This window comes from Miniopterus natalensis, chromosome 20 (genome assembly GCF_054644295.1).
Source record: "Miniopterus natalensis isolate mMinNat1 chromosome 20, mMinNat1.hap1, whole genome shotgun sequence".
In the NCBI taxonomy this organism is placed as follows: domain Eukaryota; kingdom Metazoa; phylum Chordata; class Mammalia; order Chiroptera; family Miniopteridae; genus Miniopterus; species Miniopterus natalensis.
In genome coordinates, this window is record NC_142100.1 from 26,349,026 (window position 1) to 26,374,708 (window position 25,683).

The 25,683-nt window shown below is 64.1% G+C and overlaps 2 protein-coding genes across 2 annotated transcripts in view; one reads left to right on the forward strand and one right to left on the reverse strand.

Annotated features, from left to right (window-relative positions):
- The first annotated feature begins 4,677 nt into the window (after positions 1–4,677).
- Positions 4,678–13,108, forward strand: RFLNA (refilin A). The gene is made up of 3 exons (XM_087828805.1): positions 4,678–4,917; positions 12,298–12,407; positions 12,790–13,108. Exons 1-3 carry the CDS (start codon positions 4,708–4,710, stop codon positions 13,106–13,108), a joined length of 639 nt encoding a protein of 212 aa, XP_087684931.1. The 5' UTR covers positions 4,678–4,707.
- A 4,556-nt stretch (positions 13,109–17,664) lies between these two features.
- NCOR2 (nuclear receptor corepressor 2) overlaps positions 17,665–25,683 on the reverse strand; it is a 114,569-nt gene continuing 106,550 nt past the window's right edge. Inside the window, exons 42-48 of the mRNA XM_087828348.1 lie at positions 25,433–25,626; positions 24,549–24,698; positions 23,827–23,975; positions 23,100–23,153; positions 20,514–20,732; positions 19,387–19,566; positions 17,665–18,819 (exon numbers count right to left, since the gene is read on the reverse strand). Coding sequence (XP_087684474.1) covers positions 18,638–18,819; positions 19,387–19,566; positions 20,514–20,732; positions 23,100–23,153; positions 23,827–23,975; positions 24,549–24,698; positions 25,433–25,626 — 1,128 coding nt within the window. The 3' untranslated portion in view covers positions 17,665–18,637. The remainder of the gene's footprint in view (positions 18,820–19,386; positions 19,567–20,513; positions 20,733–23,099; positions 23,154–23,826; positions 23,976–24,548; positions 24,699–25,432; positions 25,627–25,683) is intronic.

The window sequence follows — 25,683 nt, forward strand, 5'->3', positions numbered from 1 at the left end:
CTCCCACGAGAACAGAGACCAAGTCTGACCTGTCCCTGGCGGCAGCCCCCGTAGGTGCACAATTAACAACTGATTGCGGGGATGGCAGGGAAGCCCCTCCCGTCCCCTCAGCATCTCCGGCTGCAGGGGAGCATCCCTGTGCCCCCGTCCCCGCCCCCCCAAGCCACGCCTGGTACCCAGACTGTGCCCCCAGCCCCGGGCACCACACCAGGAACCCGGAGCCCTTCCTCTGCCTCCCACTTGACGTCTTCTGACCTCACTTTCAGCTGGAAACCGCACCACCGACCGGAACACGTGCCGGGATTTGTGTGGTCCTTGAGGAGTGACCGGACGCGGCACTTGTTTGCCCCCCTCTGCGGTGCGCTCACCCCTGGGCGCCTGCCGGGGCACGTGGCCCCGGGGCACCTCCCCGGTCGCTGTCACCTGAGTTTGGCGGGAGCCGGGAGGACTGCTCCCTCGGTTGCACGCCCGGGCGAGACCTGCTCTTAGACGATCTCTAAGGAGCCCGCAGGCGGCCTGTCCCCGTCTGTGGTCAAGCCGCTGCCCAGTTGGTGAGCATCTGCCGTCGCTCCTGAAAGCCAGTGCTTTTGGGACGACCCCGTTTCTTCCCCTGGTGTAAACGGCACTGTCGTCCCCCAAACCCTCCGGATCTTCCCCGCCGGCCTCCGTCGAGCCCCCTGAGGACGTGACGGTGGTTGTTTGCTCACGTCGGGGAGCGGCTGGCAGAGCAGGCCCCGCAGCCAAAGCTCCTTGGAGCCGACGGTGTGAGCCAGCGAGCTCCCCGGCACGAAACCCGCAGCTGCGGACGCCTGGCTGTGGCCGGGAGGGGACAGCAGCGGGCGTCCCACGCCGGGAAGTCCAAGGAAGACCCTTCAAGCGGTTTCCATGATTTCGCTCGAAGCCTCGGGATTCCTGAGGCTGCTCCGGACACACACGCTCAGAGGTCAGCGGAACACGCCCCAGGTCCAAGCGCGCCCGGGACCCGCGTCCCCACGTCCCTGTCTTGGTCGGCAGGCCGCCCAGAGCCGGCTTGGGAGTGGATGCCAGTCCCCTCCACCTCCGTGCCCGGGCCCGAGGGCAGCAAGGCTGGAGAGCAGGCCCGAGCCCCGGGCGAACAGCTGCCCAGCAAACCCAGAGCTGCGGGCTCAGAGGGGACGCCCGCGGCTAAAAATGAAGAGGTGAGTCATTGTCAAAGCCCGGAGGCCCGAGGCTCGGCTGGGGCCTGAGGAAGGGCGGGCGGAGGGCATCGCCGACTGGGCCCGGCCCCGCGCTGCTGAGGACACACGGCCCGTGTCACGCTGTCTGGCCGGCGCCTGGGACCTAACACCGATTTCCCTGGGTCGATGTCGTGTGAACGGGTCCAGGAGGACTTGTCAAGAACTGTCTCTCCCCCTCCTCTCTCTGAGCCCCACGTTAAGTTCGGCTGAAATGCTAAATAACGTGGGGTTACTCTTACTCTCCCGGGGCCCTGAAGGCAGACACTGTGTATAAACTCTCCACACAAAAGACAGTTTATCACCACCCCCTGCTCTTCTTTTCTTCTTAAAAAACAAAAAGTCCCACAGCTGATAGGTGTTAAATGACAATGAAATGTATTTTAATAAACGCCACCTTCTTAATTATATTCAGAGTGCGTGTATACATTTTTGGGGGACACCGTGTATGTGTGTGGGTGTGTGTATGTGTGTAGATAGGCTTGGCCCTGCTGTGTGAGTTTAGGCAGAAAGCTTACCCTCTCTGGGCCTCCGTGATCTGCTCTAGACCTGCTTTAGTTTAAACTGGGAGCAACGCACACACATCCCCGGAGGGTCAGGGAGGTTTGTGGGGTTCGAGGGCATGTGCAGAGGCCTTTGTGAGCTGCCTGAGAGGCACAGCCCCCCTTCCTGACCGGCCTCCGGGCAGCTCGGAACAAACGGCTCACGGCTCTCGTGAAAAGCCGCCTTTCTCTGCGCCCTTCCCCGGCACCCTCTGGCCTTTCCCTCTTGGAGTCAAGCTCCCCCCTCACCAGGCAGCCTGGGAAAGTCCCCTTATGCTGGGGTGTGGGGCGACCCCCCGGGAGCCTGGGATCACCCCAGGTCCCCTTTCTTGGCTACCACGTGCTCCTGAAAGCAGGTGAGTTCCCTGGCTCCTGGGTGAACATCTCCCTCCCCAGGGAGTGAGGTCCGGCGGCCTCCCCTTCTCTCCAGCATGGGACACACATGTGGGGACCCCTCGTCGGGCACCCTAATGCCTCTTTTCTAGTAAGTATCCACTCCCTTGGCCCAATTTCTCTCTTTCTCTCCTCTCCTCTTTTTAATCCAACTTCAGGAGCAGTTTGGCTCAGATCATTCCTAAAACCTGCTTCGAAATCTCCTCGGACCACACGCCCCCGGCACCTGGCCCAGAGCAGGCCCCCAGGTTTCCAAAGCCCCCCCCCTTGCTCCCCTAGCCCCACAGCACCTCCTGAGGCCGGCCGAGAGGGCCCCCCCCCACGCCCACCAGGCCCTGGCCCTGGCCCCAGCTCCCTTGTGGAAATGTCGGCTTTCCTCCCTCTGACATTTGCAGACCATCTGGCCCCCGGAGAAACAGAAGCTGTTACACTGCGGCTTTCAGTCCAGGAGCAGCCCCGGCCTGCGGCTTCTGACTCGCACAGGTCAGAGGTCACAGTCACCAGGGTCACTTGTGTGGGCCACTAACCGGTGTTTGACATTTGTAGTGCAGTCGTGTCTCTCCCGCCACCGGGGGTCCCTCCCCAGGGAGTGGAGGGTGAGCCCAGGGAAACCTCCGGAACCCCGGCGGGCGTGGCCATATCCGTGGTCCTGGTCGGTGTGAATGGCGGGAGCCGGCCAGGTCAGAGCCCAGAGCACAGCATTTAAGGGAATGTCCCAAACAAGAAAAATCACGACCGATCCTATTTTACTGCAATATGTTAAAAGTCAAAATTAATGCAAAAAAATAAAATAAAATTGAGGTGCAAGGAAACATCAACATCTTCAATCAAGTTGTGTGCCCCACCCCACAGCCTCACCCTGCTCTCCTCCGCCCCGGCTGCGTGGGGGGGGGGGGCAGGGGCCCGACAGGAGCCACTCGCTCCCCTGGGGGGCAGGGCCGGGCGCTGGGGACCAGGTGGGTCCTCACGCCTCCTGTTGCGGAAGGTCCGGCCCCTCTCCCTGCTTGGTCCCCTGAGATGATAGCTGGTCCCCCCCTTGTCCCCAGGGCGAGTGGCCCGAGGGCTGAGGGAGGCCCCTCTGGTTTGTCCTCTGGAACCTTCCAGACACTCAAACCTCAGGTTAACTCTGGGCAGCAGACGGCTCTCGCTGTTCCTGGTGGGTACGGAAACGGGTTGTAAATTCACCCGATCAGAGGTTCCTCTGTCCCCACAGCACTTTTTTTTTTAATTGATTTTTGAGAGAGAGAAAGAGAGACGGCGATCTGTCATTTCATTTATGCATCCCTCGGTTGTGCCCGCAGGGGCCTCGGCTGACGGGCATTGAACCCTCGCCCTTGGTGGGTCCGGACGACGCTCTAAGCCGCTGCGACGCCGGCCCAGGGCCTTCCTGCGGCGTCTCAGGAAACTCCGGGGAAAACCTGGCTCCTGGACGGCTAAGTCTGCCTCCCGCTCCCTGCCTGGCTGTCGGGGTCTCACCGGGCAACGTCCCCTTCTCAGAGCCACCTTCCCTGGACACGGGGCGTAACCTGTCCCTCCGATTATTAACGGAGTTTCATTTCCTCCACTGAACTCACAGCATTTGCCTCCTGGTGGGGTGACCCCCTGATGGGACTGGGCTCCCCGGAGCCTGGCAGGCTGGGGCCCGGGGGGGCCTGGAGGAGCCTGGGCTGGTGCTCTGTCCACACTCAGCCCTGCCCTCGCCCTCGGGTCCTGTCCCGAGCCGGTCCCCTCTCCCTGACTCCTGCCCTCCAGCACCCTGCAGGAAGCTGGACTTTCCGCGTCCCGGTGGCGGGCTGGACGCCTGGGTGCTGTGGGGGTGCCGGCGGGCGGGTGGGAGCTGGGTGCGGGGCCTCCCTGCCGGCCATCTGAGCACCCAGGGAGCCCGTGCCCTTCTCCCTGGGAGGAAGGGGGGGGCGAGGGAGACAGGGGGACCCTCCTCAGTGAGCAAGAGCCTGCTTGGGAGAAACGGGGAGAACAGGAGGATGCTGGAGGGGGCCAGGAAATGCTCCCGGTGCCCCCTCCCCTCCCCAGGCCCCTTTCCACCCCAAGACCCAGACACAGCGCCCAGGGCCGGCGCCCGCGGCCGTCAACAAAGGGCCGGGCACCGGCCGGACGGGGGAGCGCGGGGGCCGCGCGTCCCCAAAGCGCCTGCTGCCCAAAGCGGCTTGAGAGCGACGCAGAAAACCGGGGCGGCCCCGCCAGACCCGCCGAGGGCCCCTCCTGCCGCGGGGGGCTGGGCCCCTCGCGCCACCCCTGGGAGCCGCCTCGGGCCTTCTCGCGGCGGGCGGGGCGCGCGGGGAGCCGGGCGCGGGGCGGGGCGCGCGGGGAGCCGGGCGCGCGGGGCGGGGCGCGCGGGGAGCCGGGCGCGGGGCGGGGCGCGCGGGGCGGCGCCTAGAAAAGGCGGCGCGGGCGGGAAGGTGCGGAGCGGCCGGCGGCGCGGGCTCGGCAGGCCCGGGGGCAGCGCGCAGCCTCCGCGGAGCGCGGGGCGCGGGGCGCGGGCCGGAGCGCGGCGGAGGAGCCCCCGGAGGAGCGGGGGCCCGCGCCCCGCGCCCCCAGACATGGTGGGCCACCTGCATCTGCAGGGCATGGAGGACGGCCCGCGGGAGCAGAGCCGGGAGGGCCTGCTGGACAGCCCCGACTCCGGGCTGCCCCCCAGCCCCAGCCCCAGCCCGCCCTTCTACTCCCTGGAGCCCGGCGCCCTGGACGCGCGCGCGGGGGGCGCCGGCGCCGCCTCGGAGCCCCCGGGACCCGGCGGCGAGGCCCGAGCGGTAAGCGCCCTGGCGCGGGCCCGGCGGGGCGGGGGCCGTGCGCTCGGGCTCCGGCGGGCACCTGGTCCGCACCCCGCGCGTGCGGGCGGGAGGGGGCCGGGCCGGGCGCGCCCCCAGGTGGGGGCCAGGGCGCGTGGGGGGCCTGCAGCCCCCCCGGCTCCGGGCCGTGCGCCAGGGCCCCGCCGTGGGCAGTGGGGGTCAGCGGCGAGGCTCTGCCCCACGGCCCCCCCGACGGCGCTGCCGCTGACCCGGAGCCGCTGTGCTGGCCCCGCGGGCGGTTCACTTTTATTGCTCAAGCGCCGGGCAGCGAGGAGCCGGGGCCGGGCCGGGGGGGGGGCTCGGGAGTCTGTCTCTCGCCCGACTTAGTGGGGCCTTCGGGCGGGCACCGGGTGCTCCCCGCGGACGAGCAGGTCCGCCCGGGCGTGGGATCCAGTCCCTCCCGCCCCGAGGAAAGGACAGGTAGGGACCCGGAGGCCACCAGCCCGGGGCACTGTCCCCTCCTGCCGGCCCGGCCCTGCCGCGGAGCTGCTTTTCTCCAGGGGTGTGTGTCTGTCTGTGTGTCTGTCTGTGTGTCTGTGTCTGTGTCCGTGTCTGTGTCTGTGTGTCCGTGTCTGTCTGTCCGTGTCTGTGTGTCCATGTGTCTGTCTGTGTCTGTGTGTCTGTGTCTGTGTGTCCGTGTCTGTGTGTGTGTCTGTGTCTGTGTCTTTCTGTGTCTGTGTGTGTGTCTGTGTGTGTGTGTCTGTGTGTGTGTGTCTGTGTCTGTGTGTCTGTGTCTGTGTGTCTGTGTCTGTGTCTGTGTGTGCGTCTGTGTGTGTGTCTGTGTGTCTGTGTGTGTGTGTGTCTGTCTGTGTGTCTGTGTGTCTGTGTCTGTGTCTGTGTGTCTGTGTGTCTGTGTGTGTCTGTGTCTGTGTGTCTGTGTCTGTGTCTGTGTGTCTGTGTCTGTGTGTCTGTGTCTGTGTCTGTGTGTGCGTCTGTGTGTGTGTCTGTGTGTCTGTGTGTCTGTGTGTGTGTCTGTGTGTGTGTCTGTGCGCAGGACTCCAGCCCCAGGCACTTTCCCCGGGGCCTGGGCACGTGGCCTGGGACCTCGGGGCAGTGAATGCTTTCCCCAGCCGAAATCCAAGGGGACGGCCCCCTTCCCTCCAGATAATGACATGATTGTCATTTGTGCGGCCGTTTCTCCTGAGTCCAGTGGGTCCCAAACTTGACCTGGCACCAGAGCACCTCAGAGATCCCTACGAAATGCCCTGCCCGCCTCCCGCCGCCGGACGGTCTCCTTTAAGGGGGACAGGTTGCACCCTGGGTGTCAGGATTTTTAAAACCTTCCCAGTAGCCTGAGCCGGTCTTGCTCAGTGGTTAGAGCATCGGCCTGTGGACTTGAAGGGTCCCGGGTTCGATTCCGGTCAAAGGTATGAGCCTCGGCTGCAGGGTTGATCCCCAGCCCGGTCGAGGTGCATGCGGGAGGCGGCCCATCGGTGTGTCTCTCGCATCGATGTTTCTCTCTCTCCCTCTCTCCCTCCCGCTCTCTGAAAAGCACTGGGAAAAAATATCCTCGGCAAGGATTAAAAAAACCATTTTCAGCGTGCGGCGAAGGTTGGGCCCCGCCGTCTGAGACCCAGACCGCGCAGGGAGCCTGAATGTTGGTCTCTCTGCGGGCCGGGCGCGCGGGGTGCTGAGGAATCCAGGGCCGAGGGGCGAGGGAGGCTGCTGCCGGCGAGCCCGATGCCACTGCGGCCCGTGAGTCTCAGACTTGGCACCGTTGCGCGGAGGGCACCTTGGAACAAATCCCGGTGGCGTCTCGCACGGCGGGGCTCAGAGAAAGGGGACAGGGGACCAGTGTTCCCCTTATTGTTTCCGTGACCCAGAATCCTCCGGAAAGCGCGTTCTCTGGCTGCTTTTCCCTGGGCCGCCGGGCCAGCCGGCGTGCCCGCCTTGCTTGTCTTGGCTGGCGTAGCTGAACATGTTTTATTTTCTTTCCCTTCCTCGCTGCCTAGACGCCAGGGACGGGACCCGCCGTCCCGATCTCTTAGTGTGGCTCCGAGGCGCACCGGGCCGGTTTCTGCGCTGTAGCGACACCGCTCGGCGGCCTTTCCTCCAGCCGGGAGCGTCCTCAGCCCCTTGGGCGCAGCAGCTCATTCCCACCCAGTTCCAGCCGAGGAGTCGCTTTTATCCCTCCCGTTTCCCGGAGGGGTAGCTGAGGCACAGAGGCCACTGGCCTAAGGGCTCCCAGCCGGCAGGTGGCCGCGCTGGGACAGACCCGGGAATGCGGCTCCCTGCTGTGGGGACCCACAGAGACCCCGTCCCAGGCGCAGATACAGGCGCCTCAGGAGGGGCAGATCCTGTCCTGTGTCTGAGAGCTGTGGTCTCAGATGCCCCAACAGAGGCCGGTGGCCCAGGCCGGGCTTCCCCCGGCCCTGCCCTAGCCCCCTGGGTCAGACGACATGGTCGGGGTCTCGGCCTGCTCTGCACAGTGGCTGCTTTTGTCCTGACATCAGGGCCCAGCACCGCCGCCCAGGGGGTGAACTGCAGGCTGTCTGTCCCCAACCCCTAGCTGGTGGCTGGGTCCTCACCAGCTTGTCACCCGATTTATTATGCTGGACGTGCATGTTAAAGAAATGTTCCTGTGCACGTTAAATCGCTCATGCTTTACTTCAGCAGAGGGGTCCCATCCCCCCACTTTGTTTCCATGGGCTGGGCTCACCTCCTGAATGGTACCCACTCGAGGCAGACAGGGCCGTGGCTGCTTCGGGATCTCGCCCCACTCAAGACATACAAAGCACTGGCCCCGGGCAGGGTGGGAATGAACTGGCCCAACCGCCGCGACCGTGGGCTTCTTTTCTTGCTCACTCTTTGGATAGTAATGTTCCCGGTGATTCCCAAACCCGTGGAGACCAGGAAATCGGACGTTCATCCCAGCAGCACTTACCGAGCACCCACTATGCGGCACCCACTGTGCGCCAGGCACTGTTTTGGACCATGGGCGACGCAGCAGGGAACAGGATGTTTAAGGTCCCTGCCCTCATGGCACACATTTGCGTGGGACATAGTGCCAGGTGATTGAAACGTGCCCTTAAGACAGAAAGCTGGGGTCAGGGGAGCTCCTTCACATGGGGGGGAGGGGTGTCAGGGAAGTGACGTTTAATAGAAGCCAGAAAAAAAACGGGGTAGACTTAATGGTTACATGGCTGAAGTGTGTGGGAGTCTAAGAGAATGGCAAGTGCAAAGGTCCTGGGGCAGGAACCAGAGGGGCGTGTTCGAGGGGCAGCAAGGAGGCCACCAGAGGCTGCAGCAGGAACTCGTAGGCCAAACGGAGGCCAGAGAGTAAAATTCCATTTGGTCTTTTAAAAGTGTACTTGAGACTGTTTTATTTTTATTTTTTAAAAGGTATTATGAGCTCCCACACTCCCCAAATTAGAAACCCGAGTCGGAGATTTGACTGAGAGATGCCCGTGAGAGCTTGTCTCCCGCGGGTGGGGCCTGGCTCTCCGGCAGGACACCCGAGGGCCAGGGCTGCCAGCCGGGCCAAGAGGGGTTTGCCCGTCAGCTGCATTCCTCCCGCGAATATTTAAGCCGGGCGCGGCCGGGCCTGCAGCCCGAACAAGGCGCAGGCTGTCTGTGCCCCTCGGGCTCCGGGACCGCAGCGCCTCCCTCCTCCCTGCCCTGCTTGGCCTCGCTGTGGGGGGCTGAGGGCATCGTGGGGAGGGGGGTCTGTCCTGTGCATCCCGGCTCCCCAGTTAACAGGGCAGTTGAGGGAACTAGCCCTGCCCCATCTCACTGCCCCAGGGAGACCACAGCCGGCATTTGGAGTCTCCAGCTGAGTTCTTGGGGGGCCTGTGGGAGGGACCGGCCACCACCGGAGTGGGCGACATGCAGAGGGATCTCGGGGCTGTGGAGTGGTGGCCGGAGGGGCTGCTGTCCTCCCTGCCCAACCTGCCGGGTCTGTTTTCAGGTTGAGTGGATTTCTGAGGGTGCACTTGAGAATGTCCCCAAGGATGAGGTGCTGGTTCCCTGGACCCCAGTTCTGAGGGAAACCCTGTGGGTGCATCTAGGTAGCACCGGTGGGGCGAGGGGAGTGCCTTTGAAAATTTCCCAGGGTGCCAGCCCTTGGAGATGACGCCTGGTCACAGCCACCTACCTCTTAGGTCGCCCTCCCCTCCCCCACCCTGGATTTTCTCATGTCTCTGTTTCTGGTCTGTGAGGGTGAAACCAAAGACGAGGGAGGAGAGGGAAGCGAGTTAGGGTTTAGGGAGTAGTGCCCAGGATTGGGAAGGAAGGAAGGATGGACGGACGGACAGGCTGAGGAGAAGGGGGCAGGCCCACGTCCCTCTTACAGGCTTCGGGGTGTGTCCCTGGCCAGGGAAGGGTCTGAGCACCCAGGTGGGGGAGAGCCAGGTGCCCGAGGCCGAGGCAGGAGGGGCCCTTGTGCAGAAAAGGGAGCTGTGCGGGGGGGGGGGGGGGGGGCAGAACCCTGACGCCTCCCCTCAGCCCCATCTGCTTAGTCCTGGACGAGCTGGTGGGAATTCAGCGAAGGCCCTGACAGCCCCGCATCTGTGGCAGGCTCACCCGAGAACTGCAGCTCTGCCTGTCGCTGTCGTGTGAAAAGAAGGCAGACAGGCCTGCACCCTTCCAGGTGCTCTGGAGACAGGGAGGGAGCAGCAGTTCCCTGGGCCACGCGTGGCTGTGGCCGTGTCTCGTGCTGTGGCAGTGGTGGGCTCTGTGTCACCCAGGTTGGGCACAGACACTGCTGGGCTGTCCCTGCTTGCCAGGCCGGGACCCCTGGCTGGGCCGGGCCGGGCCGTCTCCACGGGGCACGGGTCTCTCCCCGAGAGCGGTTATCTCCCTGTGCCCTGTGGGCCGGGCCGGCACAGCAGCCAGGAAGGGGGCAGCCAGAGCACCTGTGTGTATTTTAACTTCCAGCCTCCGAGTACTTATCCCCGGGAAGGCGCATGAATCATGGGGCGAGGCAGGTGGGGCCTGGTGGCCGCCTGCCCTGCAGATTCCACCCCCTCCCCCTGCCGCAGGCTACACCCTGCTCTCCTGCCCACTGGAAGGAGCTGGAGGCTCTGGACCACCCCAGGGCAGGGAGGGTGGTGCCGGGAGACTGGGGAGCCCGCCTTCAGCTTGTCTTCGCCTGCCCCTGAGTTCCAGGGCTGCGAGGGGCCCTGAGCCCCTCGGACTCTGGCTGGTCTGCACCTCAGGTGTCCCTGATGGGCTCCCAGGCCCCTGTGTAGGCCTCACAGATGGCACAGCCTCATTTTACAGATGAGCAAACTGAGGCCCAGTGAGCAGGAGGCCAAGGGGCCCTCTGTGGGGTCTCATTAGTGGGCAGCAGGAACCAGGCCTGGCCCCGGCCGGTAGCTCAGTTGGTTAGTGTCACCCCGATATGCCTTCTGAGGGCTTGCTTCCCTCCAGGGGGCCTCTGAGCAGTCAAGCAGCCGCAGCAGGTCCCCTGGGTGCCCGAGCCCACTCAGTGTGCCCCTCCCCTGTGCGTGCCCCCTCCCTAAGCCTCCCCCAGCCTCCCCCACCCCGGCGGCTCCCGTCCCAATGTGCCCTGGTCTCTGAGGAGCATCTAGTTCCAGTGTGGTTGGAAGGCGGCCCTCCCAGGCCCACGGCGTGCCTTCTTGGCTGTGACCGGAGCTTTCTGTGCCCACTCTCCCGCCGGCTGGATGCCACGGACCACACTGCCATCTCACTGTTACAGTGGCTCCGTGGCCAGAAAGACTGCTCTGGGCTCCGGACGCCGCGGCTGCCGTGGCTTCCCCAGCCTGGGGCCCGCGGGGGCGTTCTGGGCCTTGGCGACTTCCGGAGCTGTCTCGCCACCAGGCCCGCTGGATGCCAGCCTGCGTCTGGGCCTCACGCCTCCTGTATCTCGAGTGGTGCTTCCAGCTCGGGCGGCCTGGGGCTGTTTTTCCACTGGGGCCCTTTGGAAATGGTGCCCAGGCTCCGGCTCCCCGGGCAGCCCATGAAGTGAGCCTTGTGTCCTGCGCTGGCCGCTGCCCGGGGGCCAGATCTGCCCCAATGCGGCTGCTGTCACGTTGGCCCAAAGGCCTGCTCGGGCTGCGGCCGAGGTTGGGCCGTTTCTTTAGCCCGGGTGGACCCAGGAGGTGGCACCAAGGCTTCACCTCTCCAAGAACCTCCTGCTCGGGAACTTGGGATTGTCCTTTGTTGGCGGGCAGCGGGCGGTTAAACCAGCACAAGTAGCCTGGTGCATCCCGCCCACAGGGACCAGCACACAGTAGGTGCTCAGCAAACACCTGCTTATGTTTGGGAAACATCTTTTTGGAGAGTGTTTCTATAAACATCGCGTCATGGAGTTCTGCAGCCAGGGTCGCGTGGATGGCACCAGGGAGCCACGGAAGGTTCCGGAAGCATCTGAAGCTGGGCGCTTCGTTTTGTTTTGTTTTCTGAATTTGGTCTCCTGAAATCATGGGTGTTCACTTCGGGAAGATGAGAGCGGCGAGGTTTCAAGGTTCGGGGTGTGGGTTGTACCCCTAGACCTTCACAGAAAGGACAACTCGTGATACAAGCAGCTTTTCCCGGCCCTGACTCCGCGCCAGGCCGTCCAGGCACCACATGCTCGTTCAGTCCTCGGCACGGCCTGTGAGGCGGGTGCCCTGTTGTCCCCTGAAGAGCCCGGGAGGCTGTGGCCCAGAGCAGGGGCTGCCCGTGATGGGAAGGCCTGGGGAGTGGCATCTAAGGCTGGTGACACAGCTGCCACTTTGCATGATGCACCAGAAGGAAGGGGGGCTCTAGGGGACCTCACACTGGCCTGGAGGTGACACAGGTCCCGGGCAGAACTCGTCTCGTCCCTGCACCCCCCAGAGGGACCGGGACTGGGGGTGCCCGCCGCTTGTGTGGAAGGCGGAGAGCTGGTGACGAGCGGGTCGTTATTAATGAGCCCACAGTGGCTGTGCTGGACGTGAAACAGGAGGAAGAGCAGAGGCCCCGGCTCACCACTCGCTTGTAGCCGGGTCAGATCTGTCCTGACTGTAGGAACGGGGTGGACAGTGCCGGACGGTGTCACCGCAGAGCCCCGAGGAGGCTGCCGGGAGCCTTAGGCCTCGGGGGAGAGATCCTGTCCCAGTCAGATTTCTGCTTCGAATCGCCCGGTTTTTCTGGGCTGGCCCTTGGGTTTGGTGACAGGCAGGATGGTCATGGGGGATTTTCCTGGACAGTGGGGAGAGGGGCTGGAGGGCATTGAAACTGCGGGCAGCGCTGGCTCGCGTGGGGCTGGGCTGCAGGCGGGAGGCCTGGGGCTGTGCAATTGCCGTGGGGCCCACAGGCAGGGGCTGGGGCTGGAGGGGTGCGGGTGTCCCGCCTGCGCCTGGGGGAGCGGGGCTCAGAGCTCCACAGGGCTGTAACCGGGTGTCTCTCTCCCCGCAGCCCCCGCCCCTCCCGGAGAACCCCCCGGCGCTGGAGATGCGGCCCCGGCTGCGGCCCGTGTTCTTTGGCGAGGGCATCGAGGTGAACCCCGAACCCACACACGAGATCCGGTGAGAGGGGCTGCGGGCGGGCGGGCGGGGCCGGGGCGCCCTGACCCTGGGGGGCTGAGCGGGAGGCCAGGCCGCGGCTCCGCAGGGCCCCCTGTACCCCTCTGGTTGCTCGGTGTAAGGAACCCCACGCGCCCCCTTTCCCACTGGGACGCCCTGTGAATGCGCCACGCGCCCTGGGCGCCCAGTTTCGCCGACCGCCCCGAGTGTCCATTTGGGGCACGTGTGCTTCGCGGTCCGGGGTCCAGCGGGGGCCACGCGCTGCCTTCAGCGGTCAGGTCCCTGCGCCCGTCGTTGACCTTTGGGCCCTGACCTTCGGGCGGAGCGGGACCGTGCGCGGGCCCCCCCCCCCCCCCCGCGCGCACTCACGCGCCCCCCGCCCCAGGTGCAACTCCGAGGTCACCTACGCCTCCGAGAAGCATTTCCGGGACAACGTCTACTACGCGCACGTGCCCACGGTCACCGCCTACAGCGAGACCATCGTGGCCGCGCCCAACTGCACGTGGCGCAACTACCGCAGCCAGCTGACCCTGGAGCCGCGGCCGCGCGCGCTGCGCTTCGGCTGCACCACCATCATCTTCCCCAAGCGCGCGCGCAGCTCCTTCCGCACCACCCTGCACTGCAGCCTGGGCCGCGCGCGCCGCCGCTTCACCGCCAGCGTCCAGCTGCAGCCCGGCCCGCGCCCCGCGCCCCCCGCGCCCTGACGCCGCCGGGAGCCCGCGCGGGGAGCGCGGCGGGAGGCCCCGCCCGGCCCCCGCCGTCGGACGCGGCGGACTCGGCGCAGACGCATCGCCCCCATCAGCCTCCGGAGCGCGCGGCGGGGCGCGGGCAGGGGGCCTGCGGGGGGTGCCGGCCACCCCGGGGCGGGCCGGGAGGAGCCCCCGCTGCAGCTCCGCGGACCCCCGGCCACCCCGTCTGCCCAGGGCTGGTGGCCTGGACGGAAGAGGGGTGCCGCCCGGACACCCGCTGCCCCCAGAAAGGGGTGTTTGCGAAGCGGGGCTCTCAGATGGGCGCGCAGCTTGGCCCGCAGGGGCCGAAGCCGCGGCTGGGCGACCCCCGGTGGACGTCGAGCCGGGCGGTTGGGCACGGACCGGACGCTGGTGCCGGGGCTGGTGGTGGCTGTATGTTTGGGGGGGAGGGAAGGGCGGGGGGCAGCCTGGAAAAGACCTTGTGCGGGCCTGAGCCGCTCTGGTGCCCCGCGCCCTGGTCGGGAAGATTTGGGGCACAGCCCTCCAGGTGGAGGCCCCGAGCTGCGTGCGGGGAGCCTCGCCCGCAGGGCGCCCCCGCCGGCCTCTCCACGCGACGCCCCGAGAACCGGGAGTCGCCGGCCTCGGAGCCCGCGCGCCGGGTGCCCGCGGGGAGGCCGCCGCCACCTGCCTGAGGCCCGGGCCCAGCTGCTGGCTTAAAGCGAGAGCGCGGGGGGCTGCAGTGACCATGCCGCGGGGTCCCCCTCAAATGTGGGACGTCAGGAGAGGAGACACAGACCGGGACGCCAGGGCTGGGGCGCAGGGCTCGGCGCTGCCCTGGAGATGCCCAGGAGCCCCGCGGTGTCCGCGGGAGGCCCCCAGGCCTGAATGGACCCGGTGCGCGGGGCGGCCCCGCCTCCCCCGCCCCCACCACGGGCAGTGGCCGGGGCTCTAGCGCCTCCTGCTGGCGAGCTGGGGCACTTGGCGCTCCAGTCCCGAGAGGAAAAGGGACACTTTTTTAAGTATCTGCGCGGACTGTGCGTGTTCCCTCCAGAGATGCTTTCCAATGATCAGAGATAACTTAAGAATCGATTCTCTTAATAAAATGTGCAAATGCAAAGAGGCTCCCTCTTCTGTGAGACCCTCGCATCCCTTGGGGGTGGGCGAGGGTAAGATTGGTCTTCGCAGGCCCTGGTCCGTCTCCTCCGCTCATGAGTTAACAAATGCAGAGGCCCAGGCCCCACCCGGACTCAGGTCGGGGGGGATCCCAGGAGAGCCCTGGGAATCTGCTTGGAGGGGCCTCTGGATTGTGAGTGCAGCCGGGGAGACGGCCCCTGTGGGACAGTGTCCTCCATGAGTCAGGCAAGTGGGGGGGGGGCGTCTTTGGACATAGAGGTTTTTTGCAGGGGACAGATCCTTCCGGCGAGGAGGTGGGTCACAGCAGGGCCATGGCAGGGTCTGCGTGGCCGCCTGCCACCTGAACCTTCGCCTGGCAGTGGCCCAGACATGGTTGGGCATCCTGTGGTCTCCTTTGAGCCCTCCCTGCTGTCTCCATCACACGGAGGCGTAAGCGAGGCACAGAGAGGTTAAGGAGCTAAGCCCCCCGCTGGGGAGGGGCCTGGTGACTACAAAAAAGCCAGGTGGCTTTACTTAGCCTCTGCAGAATGGGCCCTCGGCCTGGCCTCCCGGGCTGGGATGACAGGACTCATGCTCGTGAAGCCTCAGGTGCAGCGGAACCGGCCAGACCCTTCCCGGGCCCTTCCCAGGGGCAGGGCCAGGTGCCCCCTCTCTCCCAGGGCCTCTGGCCCCAAACACCCAGCTCCACCCCCTCGTTCAGCCTCGACTGTCACCCCTCCCTATCTCTGGGTTCACCCTCACCAGCCTCAAGTCAAACTCAGCAGTCTCCCCACCCCCACCCAAAACAGGTGCCCCCACCCCCTGGCCTCGACCAGTCCCACCTCCAGGATTGACAAGAGCAGACGAGACAGGTACTGTCTGCGGACAGCCTGGCCCGGCGGTCAGCGTTTCACCCGGTTACTCTCCACGGTGACCCTGGGAGGTAGCGGGTGAGAAATTCTAACGAGGACATGGGACCTGGCCAATCGCCAGCGCTGCAGAAGGACAGCTGGTCACCTGGCCCAGAGCTACACCCTGGCGGCTTCCTTTGAGGGCCCTCCTTAGCTTTCTCAAGGACAGAAGAGCCAGGGGCCCTCCCACCAGCTGCCAGAGGTTTACTCCCAAATTACGCAAATAAGACCCGGTTGCCCACCACCTGCTTTTCCTCCCCACCTGGCCCTTGTCTCTGTTCTCTGCCTCCCCTCCTCCCCCACAGATGAGTGGGCCCTGTCTACACAGGGCTTCCCAGTGCTCCTCACATATCCTTGGACCCATTTTACAGATGGGAAAACTGTCTCCCAGGCCTGTTTCTCCATCACAATCCATCCAGGGCCCTTGCAGGCTGACGGGGGCCACCCCAATTGCGGAAAAAAAAGGAAGTGGCCTTACTGGGTATCAGCTGGCTCCTTCTCAAACTCCTGGGCCCCACACTGACTTAGGTCCAGCCACCCCTGGGCTCCCGAATGTCCCTGGCTGGGTCTCACCTCCCAGCCTTTGCCCACACAGGTTCCCTCTGCTCAGGTTCAGTTATCGGGCCCCAGGAACGCCTGTCCTGAGCCGTCCCCGGGGGGCCTTGAGGACCAGCCATTCTTGCCCTCTCGGTGGGAGGCAGCTCTTGGGGCTGGTGGCCTGGGCCTCCTTCTATGGAAATCTCCCAGCCAGACAGAAGGCGAAGGGGACAGGTTCTAGGTGAGGGTGCAAAACCCCCACCCCCATAGAGAGGCTGCAAACTACCTGCATTGGAGACACCTGGGCTGCAATCAACCTCCTGGGCTGTGTATGAAAACAGATTTCCAAGCCCACCCTGGACCTAGGTGGGGCCTTGTAATCTGCATCTTAACCAACTTTCCAGTGTCCTAAGACGGGGACATTTGCCAACTGTCCTTCACTTTACAGGTCACCTTCTAATTTTGTTTGATCCTCACACGATTGGTTCAGGGCAGCAGCCACCGGGGCTCAGGGTCAGAAGGAGAAAGATTGTGAGATGAGCTCCTAGAGGAGGCAGTGCCCCAGCTGGGTTTTGAAGCATGTGTAGGAGTTTTCCAGGGACACGGGGATCTGGTGCACAACTGAGGCCTCCCATTTTATTTTTTTATTTTTATTTAAAAAAAAAATGTCTTTATTGATTTCAGAGAGAGAAAAGGAAAGGGAGAGAGAAACATCAATGATGAGAGAGTCATTGATCGGCTGCCTCCTGCATGCCCCCGACTGGGGATCGAGCCTGCAACCCGGGCATGTGCCCTGACCGGGAATCGAACCCTGATCGCCTGGATCCTAGGTTGAAGCTCAACCGCTGAGCCACGCCTGGCCGGGTGAGGCCTCCATTTGAAAGGCAGAGCAGTGAGAAAATCAAACAGGATGGGATGGGATGACCTCCTCGGGGGTTGGGGACTGGCTGGTCTCGGCCTAATAGACTGGGTGGACCCCGAGGGCACCAAGAGGCCGTGAGCTCTCCCTACACCCTTCAAACAGCCCGTGTCAGGTCTGGGTCATTGGACCTCAACGGGGGTGCCCACTCTGAGGCCAGGGAGATGGGAGGATGGGGGAGGGGGCCTGGCAGAGGTGACGCCCCCCCCACATATCACCTACGTCCTGGTCTGACCACAGCTGTGGGAGGTGCCATGGGGTCCTGGGTGGCCCCGGCCTGGCTAACACCTGGAGGCTGGTGTGGCCAGCGTCACCTGACCCGCCCTGGGCTCTGGGTGGGGGCACTTGAGCCCTGTGTGGAGGGAAACCTGGCCCAGGGCAGGGCCTTCTGCCGGCCAAGCACTGCCACCTGCCCGTCAGCGTCAGTACTGCAGCCCGGGAGCGAGGCTGCGCCCACCGGTGCACCGAGGGCACCGAGCGTCCCCAAGGTCACAGAATGTCAGCCAGGCCCCGTGTGGCGCCAAAGCCCTCTGCTCATGTCGCCTCATGGAGCAGGCTCACAAAGCAAACGGGGCAACTGCAGGAAGGCGGCAACTGCGCCCCGCCCCCACTCCCACCCCCTCCGGCCTCCCGGGTCCACACCCCGGGAAGCCCGGGGGTCAGGCAGGGGATGGCGATTTCGCCCTCCTCCAGGGCACCCTGGTTCTCTGCTGCTACCCAAATCCTGCGGGAAGTGCTGAACGTGAGGCCCAGCCGGGCGTCCCGGGAGGGGCAGGGGTCCTGGGCGCGAACCACGAGGACACCGGCAGCTGCTCCCAGACCCGCGTCCTCCTGTCTGGCAGGCGGAGCAGCAGCGTCTGCTTGTCCATGACGAGGGCATCGGGGACACCCTCAGCCTGAGTGTGGCTCTCCCGCGGGCGAGTCCTCGGTGCCCTCAGGGGACATTCTAACCGCGGGTTAAACACTCCTCTGCAGAGGGCCCAGGCTGCTGAGTTAGGGCCCAACCTCAATCCCGAGGTTCCCTCCCACTGTCCCCCGACTCCCATGCCCGCCCCCCAGTGCCCAGTCTGAGACAGAAGCAGCACCATCGCTCGAGTATAATTCGCTTTTTAATGAGAACAACGTGTAAATGACAGACGCCACCGCCCCACGCAGATGGCGGTCACGGAACACCCATCCAACGCGTTCTGCCCAAGGAAGGAGGGCGGGCGGGCATGGGGGCTGCGAGCTGGTGGCCCCGCCCCTCGGCCCGGGACAAGGGGCTCACCCACTGCGGGCCTGCGCGGCCGCTCCAACGGTAAGCGGATTGAAAGCACAGCAGCAATAATACTGGGTAAGTCCTTCCTTGCGTAAAACATCTGAATTAATTCATTGCAGGTATCAAAAATATACCCTGTAAACCAATACATCATTTACACCTGCCTTTCTTTCCCACCGCCGCGGCAACGATGTGTGAGAAAACAGTCCAGTTCCTCGGTGGCGCGGGCCCCAGGCCACACCCAGCCCTTTCGCCCGCCCACCTGGCCTCCTGAATCGGCTCCAGCAGTCTCGGCGGCTGGGGCAGCCCTGGGGTGGGGATGAGAGCGCTGGGGGCTGGACAGGGCCCGTGTCCATCTGTCCGGAGCGCTAAGCAGGATGGGGGCGGAGGAAGGGTGCAGGGGCTGCTAGCTCAGTTTAGACTTTGGTTCCAAATGCGTTAAGGGGGGGGAGGCAGTGGCGTAGGAGGTGTGTGGTCATCCTGCTTTGGGTCCCTGGCCATCTCAGCGTCTGCGTGTGGCCACCGCACGCTGGCCGCGCTGCCTCCCGGCCCCCTCCCCTCCCGAGCACCAGGTAAACATCCCCTGAGTAAGGTCACTGCACAGGGCCAGCCCGGGGCGGGAGTCCTAGTTAAGGCTTTAGACAGGCAAGGATGCCGGCTCTGGACAGACGGACGGATGAATGGACGGACGCACAGGCAGACTTTGGGGCTCCTTCCTCAGTCGGGGGAGTTGGCAGCCGCCCGATCCTCACCTGCTGCTCGGATGCTCGCTGGCACTTGCGCCGCCCCCAACCCCACTGCGACGGTCACTCGCTGTCGGAGAGCGTCTCGTACTGCGAGCAGAGCAGCGGCTTGGGCTCCTCCTCCCAGGCGTGATGAGGGCCGGCGAGCGGCCCGCTGCCCGGGAGGAGGCCTGGCGGGGGCGGGGAGGCCATGACACCCGCCTGCAGCCGCATGATCAGGGGGTTGTAGGGGAACGGTGTGGAACCTGCCAGAAAGACGCGGGGTGCTGGTAAGCCAGGCAGCCCCACGGGCCCGCCCGCCACGCCAGGCGCCGGGCCGGGGCCTCCTGAGCCCGGCAGCTGCCCCAGCCCTTTCCAACTCCTGGCAGGTTTCTCGGAACTGCCGCCTCTCCCACCTCCGCCTGTTCCCTGGCTGGACCGAGGCGCCCGGCCCCTCGCGTCAGTTCTGTAGCCGACAGACCTCTTGAACCTACAGCGATCCTGCTCTTCCCCAACTAAACCTCCGGCGTCCCCTTTTGCTCATAAAGAAAACTGGTGCCCAACAGCCCGCCAAGCCCACGGGATCGGGCCTTGCCCACCGCCCTGTTTCCTGAGTCCTCCATCTACTCTTCGGGGAAACCTAGAGGCCAGGCTCCCAGGACAGCCCTACTCACACCCCCTTTCCCTCCACCTGGGTCCTTGTCAGAAGCTTCCTGACCCCCTGAGCAGTTTCCCAGCACAGGCCCTACCATATGCTCTGCACACAGTAGGTGCTCGGGCAGCTGGCTGGGCCTGGCGCAGGGGCTCGGCCTGGCCGCCACCCTGATGCCCACCTGCAGACGAGGGCCGGTCCTCCCACACACGATTGGTGAGTGGTGTCCGGCGGCTGCAGTCACCCTCCGAGTGCACCGAGGAGACAGAAGGTGGCCGGTCCCCAGATGCCAGGCCTGGGGCCGGGGACTTGGCTTTTCGGCTGCCGGGTCTCCCGGAGACTTTGGCCTTCCCGCCACCACCTGCAGGAGACACAAAGGAGGGGGCCATGTGGGACTGCCAGGGCGCACTCACACCGCGGTGGGATAGGGGGGTGGGGTGGGGCCTCCCAAGGGAGAAGCCTGGGTCTGGGGGTGAGTTTCTACTGGAGGGGGTGGACTGATTATCTGCAAAGCCCCCTCAGGCTGCCCTGCAGCCCAGCTCCCCGCCCAGCGGCTGGACCTGAGCATGAAGCCTTGGGCCTCTGGCTTGCCCAGACCACTGCCCCGGGACTCTGCTGAACTGGCAAACAGCAGGCCCCGCCCGAAGCCAGGCCTGGGCCTCCATTAGGCCCAGACGCTTTATGAGACCACGGGGTCCAGGTCAGACTAACAGATCTGAGCCCTCCCTGCCTGGCCCTTGCTCCAATATGCAGTGTGCCCCTGGCAGAGGGAGCTGGCCCCTCTGAGTTTGGGGCTAGCACATGGACACTGGTCTCTTCCCATGAGCCCAAGGGCCAGTGGTGGACACGCACGGCGGCCCCAGTAGGCGCTGAGCCCACAGGCCTCTCAGCCACAAGCCCAGGGGATCCCCCTGATCTACAGAGCGGGCGGGGGAACAGAGCCTGATCTCCCCCGAGGAGACACAGGGACAGGCAGGGACTCGGGCAGCCCTGTGTCCCGTGGGGAGGAGCGCAGGGCAGGAGTCGGGCGGCAGTGTGATTTTAGAAAAGCAGTGGCTCCTTTGGGGCCCGGTGGGCGAGGCGGGTCGGGGTGCCGTGGCCACGCGGGGGGTACCCGCCCAGCTAGGGGACGGATTAGCCAACTCCAGAACCACGTCAAACACGCACAAAAATAGTCAGAAGCTCTAAAGCTGCAGGGGGGTCGGTGAGAGGAGCTGGAGGCGCGAGGATTAAAGACACTGGGCAGTGGGCGGGCGGGCGGGCAGGACAGACGGGGCGGGGCGGGCCGAGCGGAGGCGGCCTGCAGACCTGGCGAGGTGAGTGCGTGTTCGCTCCGTCCGTCAGCGGTTATGGGCATAGCAGCGGGCAGGCCGGCACTGGCATTGAGAGCGTTAAAAGCATTGGCGCCGAGCGGGGGCTCCTCCCACTGATCATATTTACCCATGAGTGCTTTTCTAATAATGGCCTCCAGCCCCATGTTGGTGCTGGCATGCTCCTGCACCGCCTGGCTTCGGCAGGTCATGAGGCCTGGGAGAGAGACACACACACACACACACGGGGGCCGAGGGACACGGAGGGGCAGCGGACAGGGAGAGAGGGAGGAGAGAGAATACACAGTGAGCACATTTCGGCAAAGCAACACGTTTCTTTATCCCCGCCGCCCCTCGGTGTCCCTGCCGCTGGGGACCCCGCTGCCGTGGGCCCTGGGGGCGCTCAGGCATCCCCGGGGAGGTGGGGCTGGGGGCCTCCTTTCTACTCTGCTCACTGGGAAATCAGGGGCCCCCTCTGCCCCCCTAGTCCTAGCTGAAGCTGCTTCTTTGTTTAAATTCCAAGGGGGGCCAGAGGGCCACCCTGTTTGAAGAAGGGGCTGCTGGGAAACTAAGTCAAGCCAGAGCTTGGTACTGGGCAAGAGGTGGAGGCGGCAGGGGCCTGGGAAAGACTCAGGGGAGGAAGGTGACCAGCCGGTACCCCCCTCTGATGCCCCCGCCCGCGAGGCCTGGGATCCTCAGCCCCATCTGCCCCCAGCTGGGTCTAACTCTCGCCACCCGGGAGTCACGAGGAGAGAGAGGTGCAGAGACGGAGGGTGAGGGTTGTAGCCATGCAGTTATGGTGCGTGGGGGGGACAGGGCAGAGCCAGAGACAATTGCATGACCGCCCCCGGCCCAGCCACCCCGCTGCAAAGTGGTGGAACCCACACACTGCTCCCGGCCAGATCCTTCCACACACCCTCTGCCAAGTCACGCTAATCAGGCCTCCTTTTCTGCCGACCAGGTTTTCTGCCCCTTTTTTTTTCTTGTGACCCATTCTGGGGACTTTTGCAAACCCTGGAGAATGTGTCTCTTTTCGGTTTGTTTGCTTTTGGCAAAGCCCTGAGCCGTCTGTCTGCCGTGGGGCAACATGTCCACGAATTTTAATCCTTCCGCTCGGAGGAAATGTGCAGATACCAAGTGACAGAGGGCGGGCGAGCGGAGGCCGCCTGCCATCCCCGGGCGAAGAGTGCGCCTCTCAGACCCTCCCTCTTCTGGGGCCAGGAGCCAACATCCCATTTCCGTGGCAACTGATTGGCAACTACAGTTTTTCTTTTCACACCCAGGGGGCGCCCTCCCCAACCTTTCAGCTATGTCCCGGCTGTATTTCAACAGCACTTAAAAAAAAAAAAAATAAGCCATGTCCTCAAGAAAAAGCCAAATTTCCAGCAGGGGTGAGTGCTAAAAAAGAAAGTATTTGCGATCCTACACACTCAGCAAACACCGGGAAAGTGGAAAGGACGACACAGGGCAGGCCTTGGCGGTCTCTGGTCTTAGCAATGACAGGGTCACTGAGCCGTCTCCCCAAGGTCATTCCTGGGAGCTGAGCTGAGTGCTGGGCAGGAAGCTCAACCGTCTCCAGTTACAAAGTCTGAAGCTTCCCTGCACCCTCGGCACGAACTTCTGCAGACACACTAGCTGCCTGTCAAGATCTGGAACATCCCGGAAACGTTTGTTTCTAACCATCTTGTTTTGGACAAATTGTCTCCTCCCCGTGGCCTGGGGCCCAGCGCAGCGAAGCCCCCAGTGTCTCTGGGGGGACAGACACAACCCAGTCAGGACCCACACGTGGCTGGTCCCCTGCTCACCACGGTCCCCGGGGGTCAGCACAGCTCCCCCACTCCCTGTGGCCTCAGGCTCCCCCTGAAGGCCCAGAGAGCACAGAGCCAACAGCCTGCAAACACCCCGGCTCCCCCACCACACGGGGGCGCCAGCCACCAATCCGCTCAGGGCCTGGACCCCTCACATCAGATCCAGCCCCAGCCAGTCCTTCTCCGAAGAAATACACAGCGTAAGTGTGGCCCCTGCCGGAGACTGGGGTCCAACCCCAGCCCCAGCCGAAGTCCAAAGTGTCATAGAAGGCTCAAGTTTTAGCTTAAACGTGTGAATTTAGATCCATCTCTGTAACATCTGTATCATTTCTTCAACTCCCTGGCCTGAATTTAAGTAAAAGTGACTCTCTAACTATAAAAAGTGCCCACATGGACCCCGAGGGAAGCCTGTGCACCCCAAGTATGAGCCCACTCCGCTGTCCCCACCTGAGACGCAGCAGGCGAGCCAGGTAGGTTCCTGGACAGTGTGAGGGCATCTCATACCATCTAACGCCTGGGGTGTTGGAACTTAACTCTAAGTGAGACCCTTCGCCAGCCTCGTGGGTCCCACTGCAGGGCTGGTTCAGATCAGAGGAGGGGACACACAGGAGCTAAGAAGGGTCCTGTTGTCGTGACTGGTTGGGGCAGGGCCCCAGTGACCTCCGAGGCCAGGGTCCCCCAGTCTCTGTCCAGTCTGCCCTCCCCAGGGAGCAGCCAAGCTGGGGAAGGGGAGGGGGGGAGGGGCCCGTGGCCACGTGGCCGGAGTTGGCGGTTACCTGCTCCGGTGATGGCGGGCATGTTGAAGATTTCCGTCCCGGGCTGGCCGATATCTGGAGATGAGGAGATGGGTAAGACCTACAGCAGACGGGCCCGAGGACATAACCCTGCTCGGTCACCTGTCTGGTCTAGACAAGGTGCACCCCTGGGTGCTTGGCCAATGCAGATGGGCTCCTGCCGGGGCAGGTGCTGCCTGGGCCAGGGACTGTCTGCAGAATTTCTAGGCCAGTCCCAGGAAGAGAAAAGTCTCCGGGATGCCCTGACTCCCTGGCCAGTGCGGCTTCCTCAGACCAGGGACGGTGACAGGTTCCTGCCATTCACTGTCCTGAGGTGCCACGTGCCAGGCTCTGTGCTAAGGGTGGCAAAGCCCACCTGGGGTTTCCTGCACTAACCACGTAAATGGGGGAACCAAGAATGGGGTGAACGCCGTAAACAGAGGGCACAGAGGGCCCTTCTGGGCTCTGACACCAATGCTGGTGCAGGGCTGAGATGGTTCACACACGGATTCACTGAGCGCCCCCTGGAGGCAGGCACTGTCCTAGGTGCCACATGTTGGGCCAGTAAGTGCCTACAGCAGAGAGAGACCAGCCTGAACGTGGGGCAAAGGGCCGTGGCAGGGGTGGTCAGCAGGTCCCCTGGCTTTAGAGAGCCCCCCCCCCCCGTGGGTTTCTGCTGAGGCTCCAGCTCCGGGCCCCACAGGCTCTGGGCCCCACAGGCAGCCCTTACTGTATTCGGGCTCGTTCCGGTTGTGGGTGTTCAGCTTCTTGTTGATCTCCTGCTTCTTGGACTTGACCATGGCGGAGTTGCTCTCGGTTAGCTTACTGAAGAAGGCTGGCGGCTGGCTGGTGTTGCCTGGAGATTTGGAGCCCATTCTGCTGCGAGGATCAGACACGCAGGTCAGTTACCCCGGTGCTGAGCTTACACGCCTCTGATGATGGGGCACTCACCACCTGACTGCCTTAGAAATTTGAAACCAAGCCTCTCCCGCCCATGGCTGCAACCCCATCCTTTAGGGACCACGTCTCCTGCACATGTCTCCATAACTCACCTGTCCCTGGACTTGGGACACCTCTGGAGAATCCCAGCTGCCCTGGTGGGCCACATCTGTCTACCTGCAACAGCTCTCCCCACCCGCACCTCTGAAAAGGGCCTTGGGAACCAGAGGTGGATTGAGACCACGGCTTTCCCAAAGGCCAGCAGGCCTGGCTTTTTTCTCTGCCTACACCCCACCCTGAGCCCCAACTCGGCCCCAGCACCTTCAGCTCACTTCTCAGACCTTCTCCACATGCCAGTAACTGGGGCCCGGCCTGAGGTGAGCGACACCAGCGCAAGGCAGGGGAAGCTGCCACTAAGGCCCCCCTGAAGCCTTTGTTAACTCCTGAGGGCTCAGGCAGGCAAGTGGCTGGGCCCTAAGCCCCCATGGTGGTGGTGGGGGTGCCAGTAGGTACCTGGGCTCCACCTGCTCCCCATCCCGGTACAGCGGGGGGTACATGGCACTCCGGGGATGCCCAGGCTCGGCCACGGCCTCTGGTGGGGACACAGGTTCGATGCCATCCTCACCGCTGCCCAGGGCTGATGTCTTGCTAGGCTCCGGAGACCTAGGGGAGAAAGTGGTCAGCGCTCAGAGCGCCCCCTCCCGAGGGGGACGCATCCCTCCCCCGCTCCGGCCTCACTGGAACTCAGAGCTCAGCATGCTTTTCCTGGGAATGGCCAGATAGTAAATATTTTAGGTGCTGTGGCCACTTGTGGTCTCTGCTGTGTATTATTCCTTTTTAATAACACTTTAAAAACATAAAATCACCCTCAGCTCATGGACCGTGTACCAGGTAACCCACTGTTTCCACAGACATCCTGCAGTCTCCCCACCTCTGTGTCTCACTCAGCTGGTGCCCCCCACCCAGAATGGCTCCATCCTCGGAGCTAGAAACCTTCCCTCTCCTCTGCAACCCCCAGGCCCCCAGGGGTCACCCGGTGCGAGGGTGTGGGAGGCTGCCAGGAGGCTGCTCTCAGACTACACGGCTCTGGTTAGAACCCCAGCTCCGCCACTTACTGGCTGTGTCCCTGTGGGCAAGGGAGTTCACTTCTCATGCCTTAGTTTCTTCTTCTGTGAAATAGGGACAATGCTGCCTACACTTCCTGGGGCTGTGGTGAGAATCCCGGTTAACCCGTGTTAGGTGTTTAGCTCGGTGCCTAGAACCCACGGATACCGGCTGTTACCTATCAGCTGTGACCTTGAACAAATGCTCCCTTCTCCCCGGGCCCGTTTCTCATCTGTACACCGGCCTCCCGAGGGTGGCCGACGGGCAAGGGGCACCCGGCCCCCAGCACTCACCGCTTGCCCCCTTCGCTGTGAGGGGAGACGCGGGCTGGGGCACCATGGTCCGGGGGCGGGAGGTAGAGGTCGCTGGGAGGGCGGCGGAGGTCCAGGACGGGGCAGCTGGCCCCAGGGAAGGAGTAGAGCGGGGCGGGGAGGGGCGTGCTGAGCTGCTGCGGGTGGTGCCTCGTGTAGTCCTGCGTGATCACCTCCTGCAGGCCAGGGTGGGGGCAGAGGCACAGGGTCAGGGGGCATCCACGGCACCAGAA

Coding starts and splice junctions, on each gene's coding strand:
- RFLNA (XM_087828805.1), top strand. CDS start 4,708: ATGGTGGGCCACCTGCATCTGCAGGGCATGGAGGACGGCCCGCGGGAG. Junction 4,918..12,297: donor CCGGCGGCGAGGCCCGAGCG/GTAAGCGCCCTG, acceptor CTCTCCCCGCAG/CCCCCGCCCCTCCCGGAGAA. Junction 12,408..12,789: donor GAACCCACACACGAGATCCG/GTGAGAGGGGCT, acceptor CCCCCGCCCCAG/GTGCAACTCCGAGGTCACCT.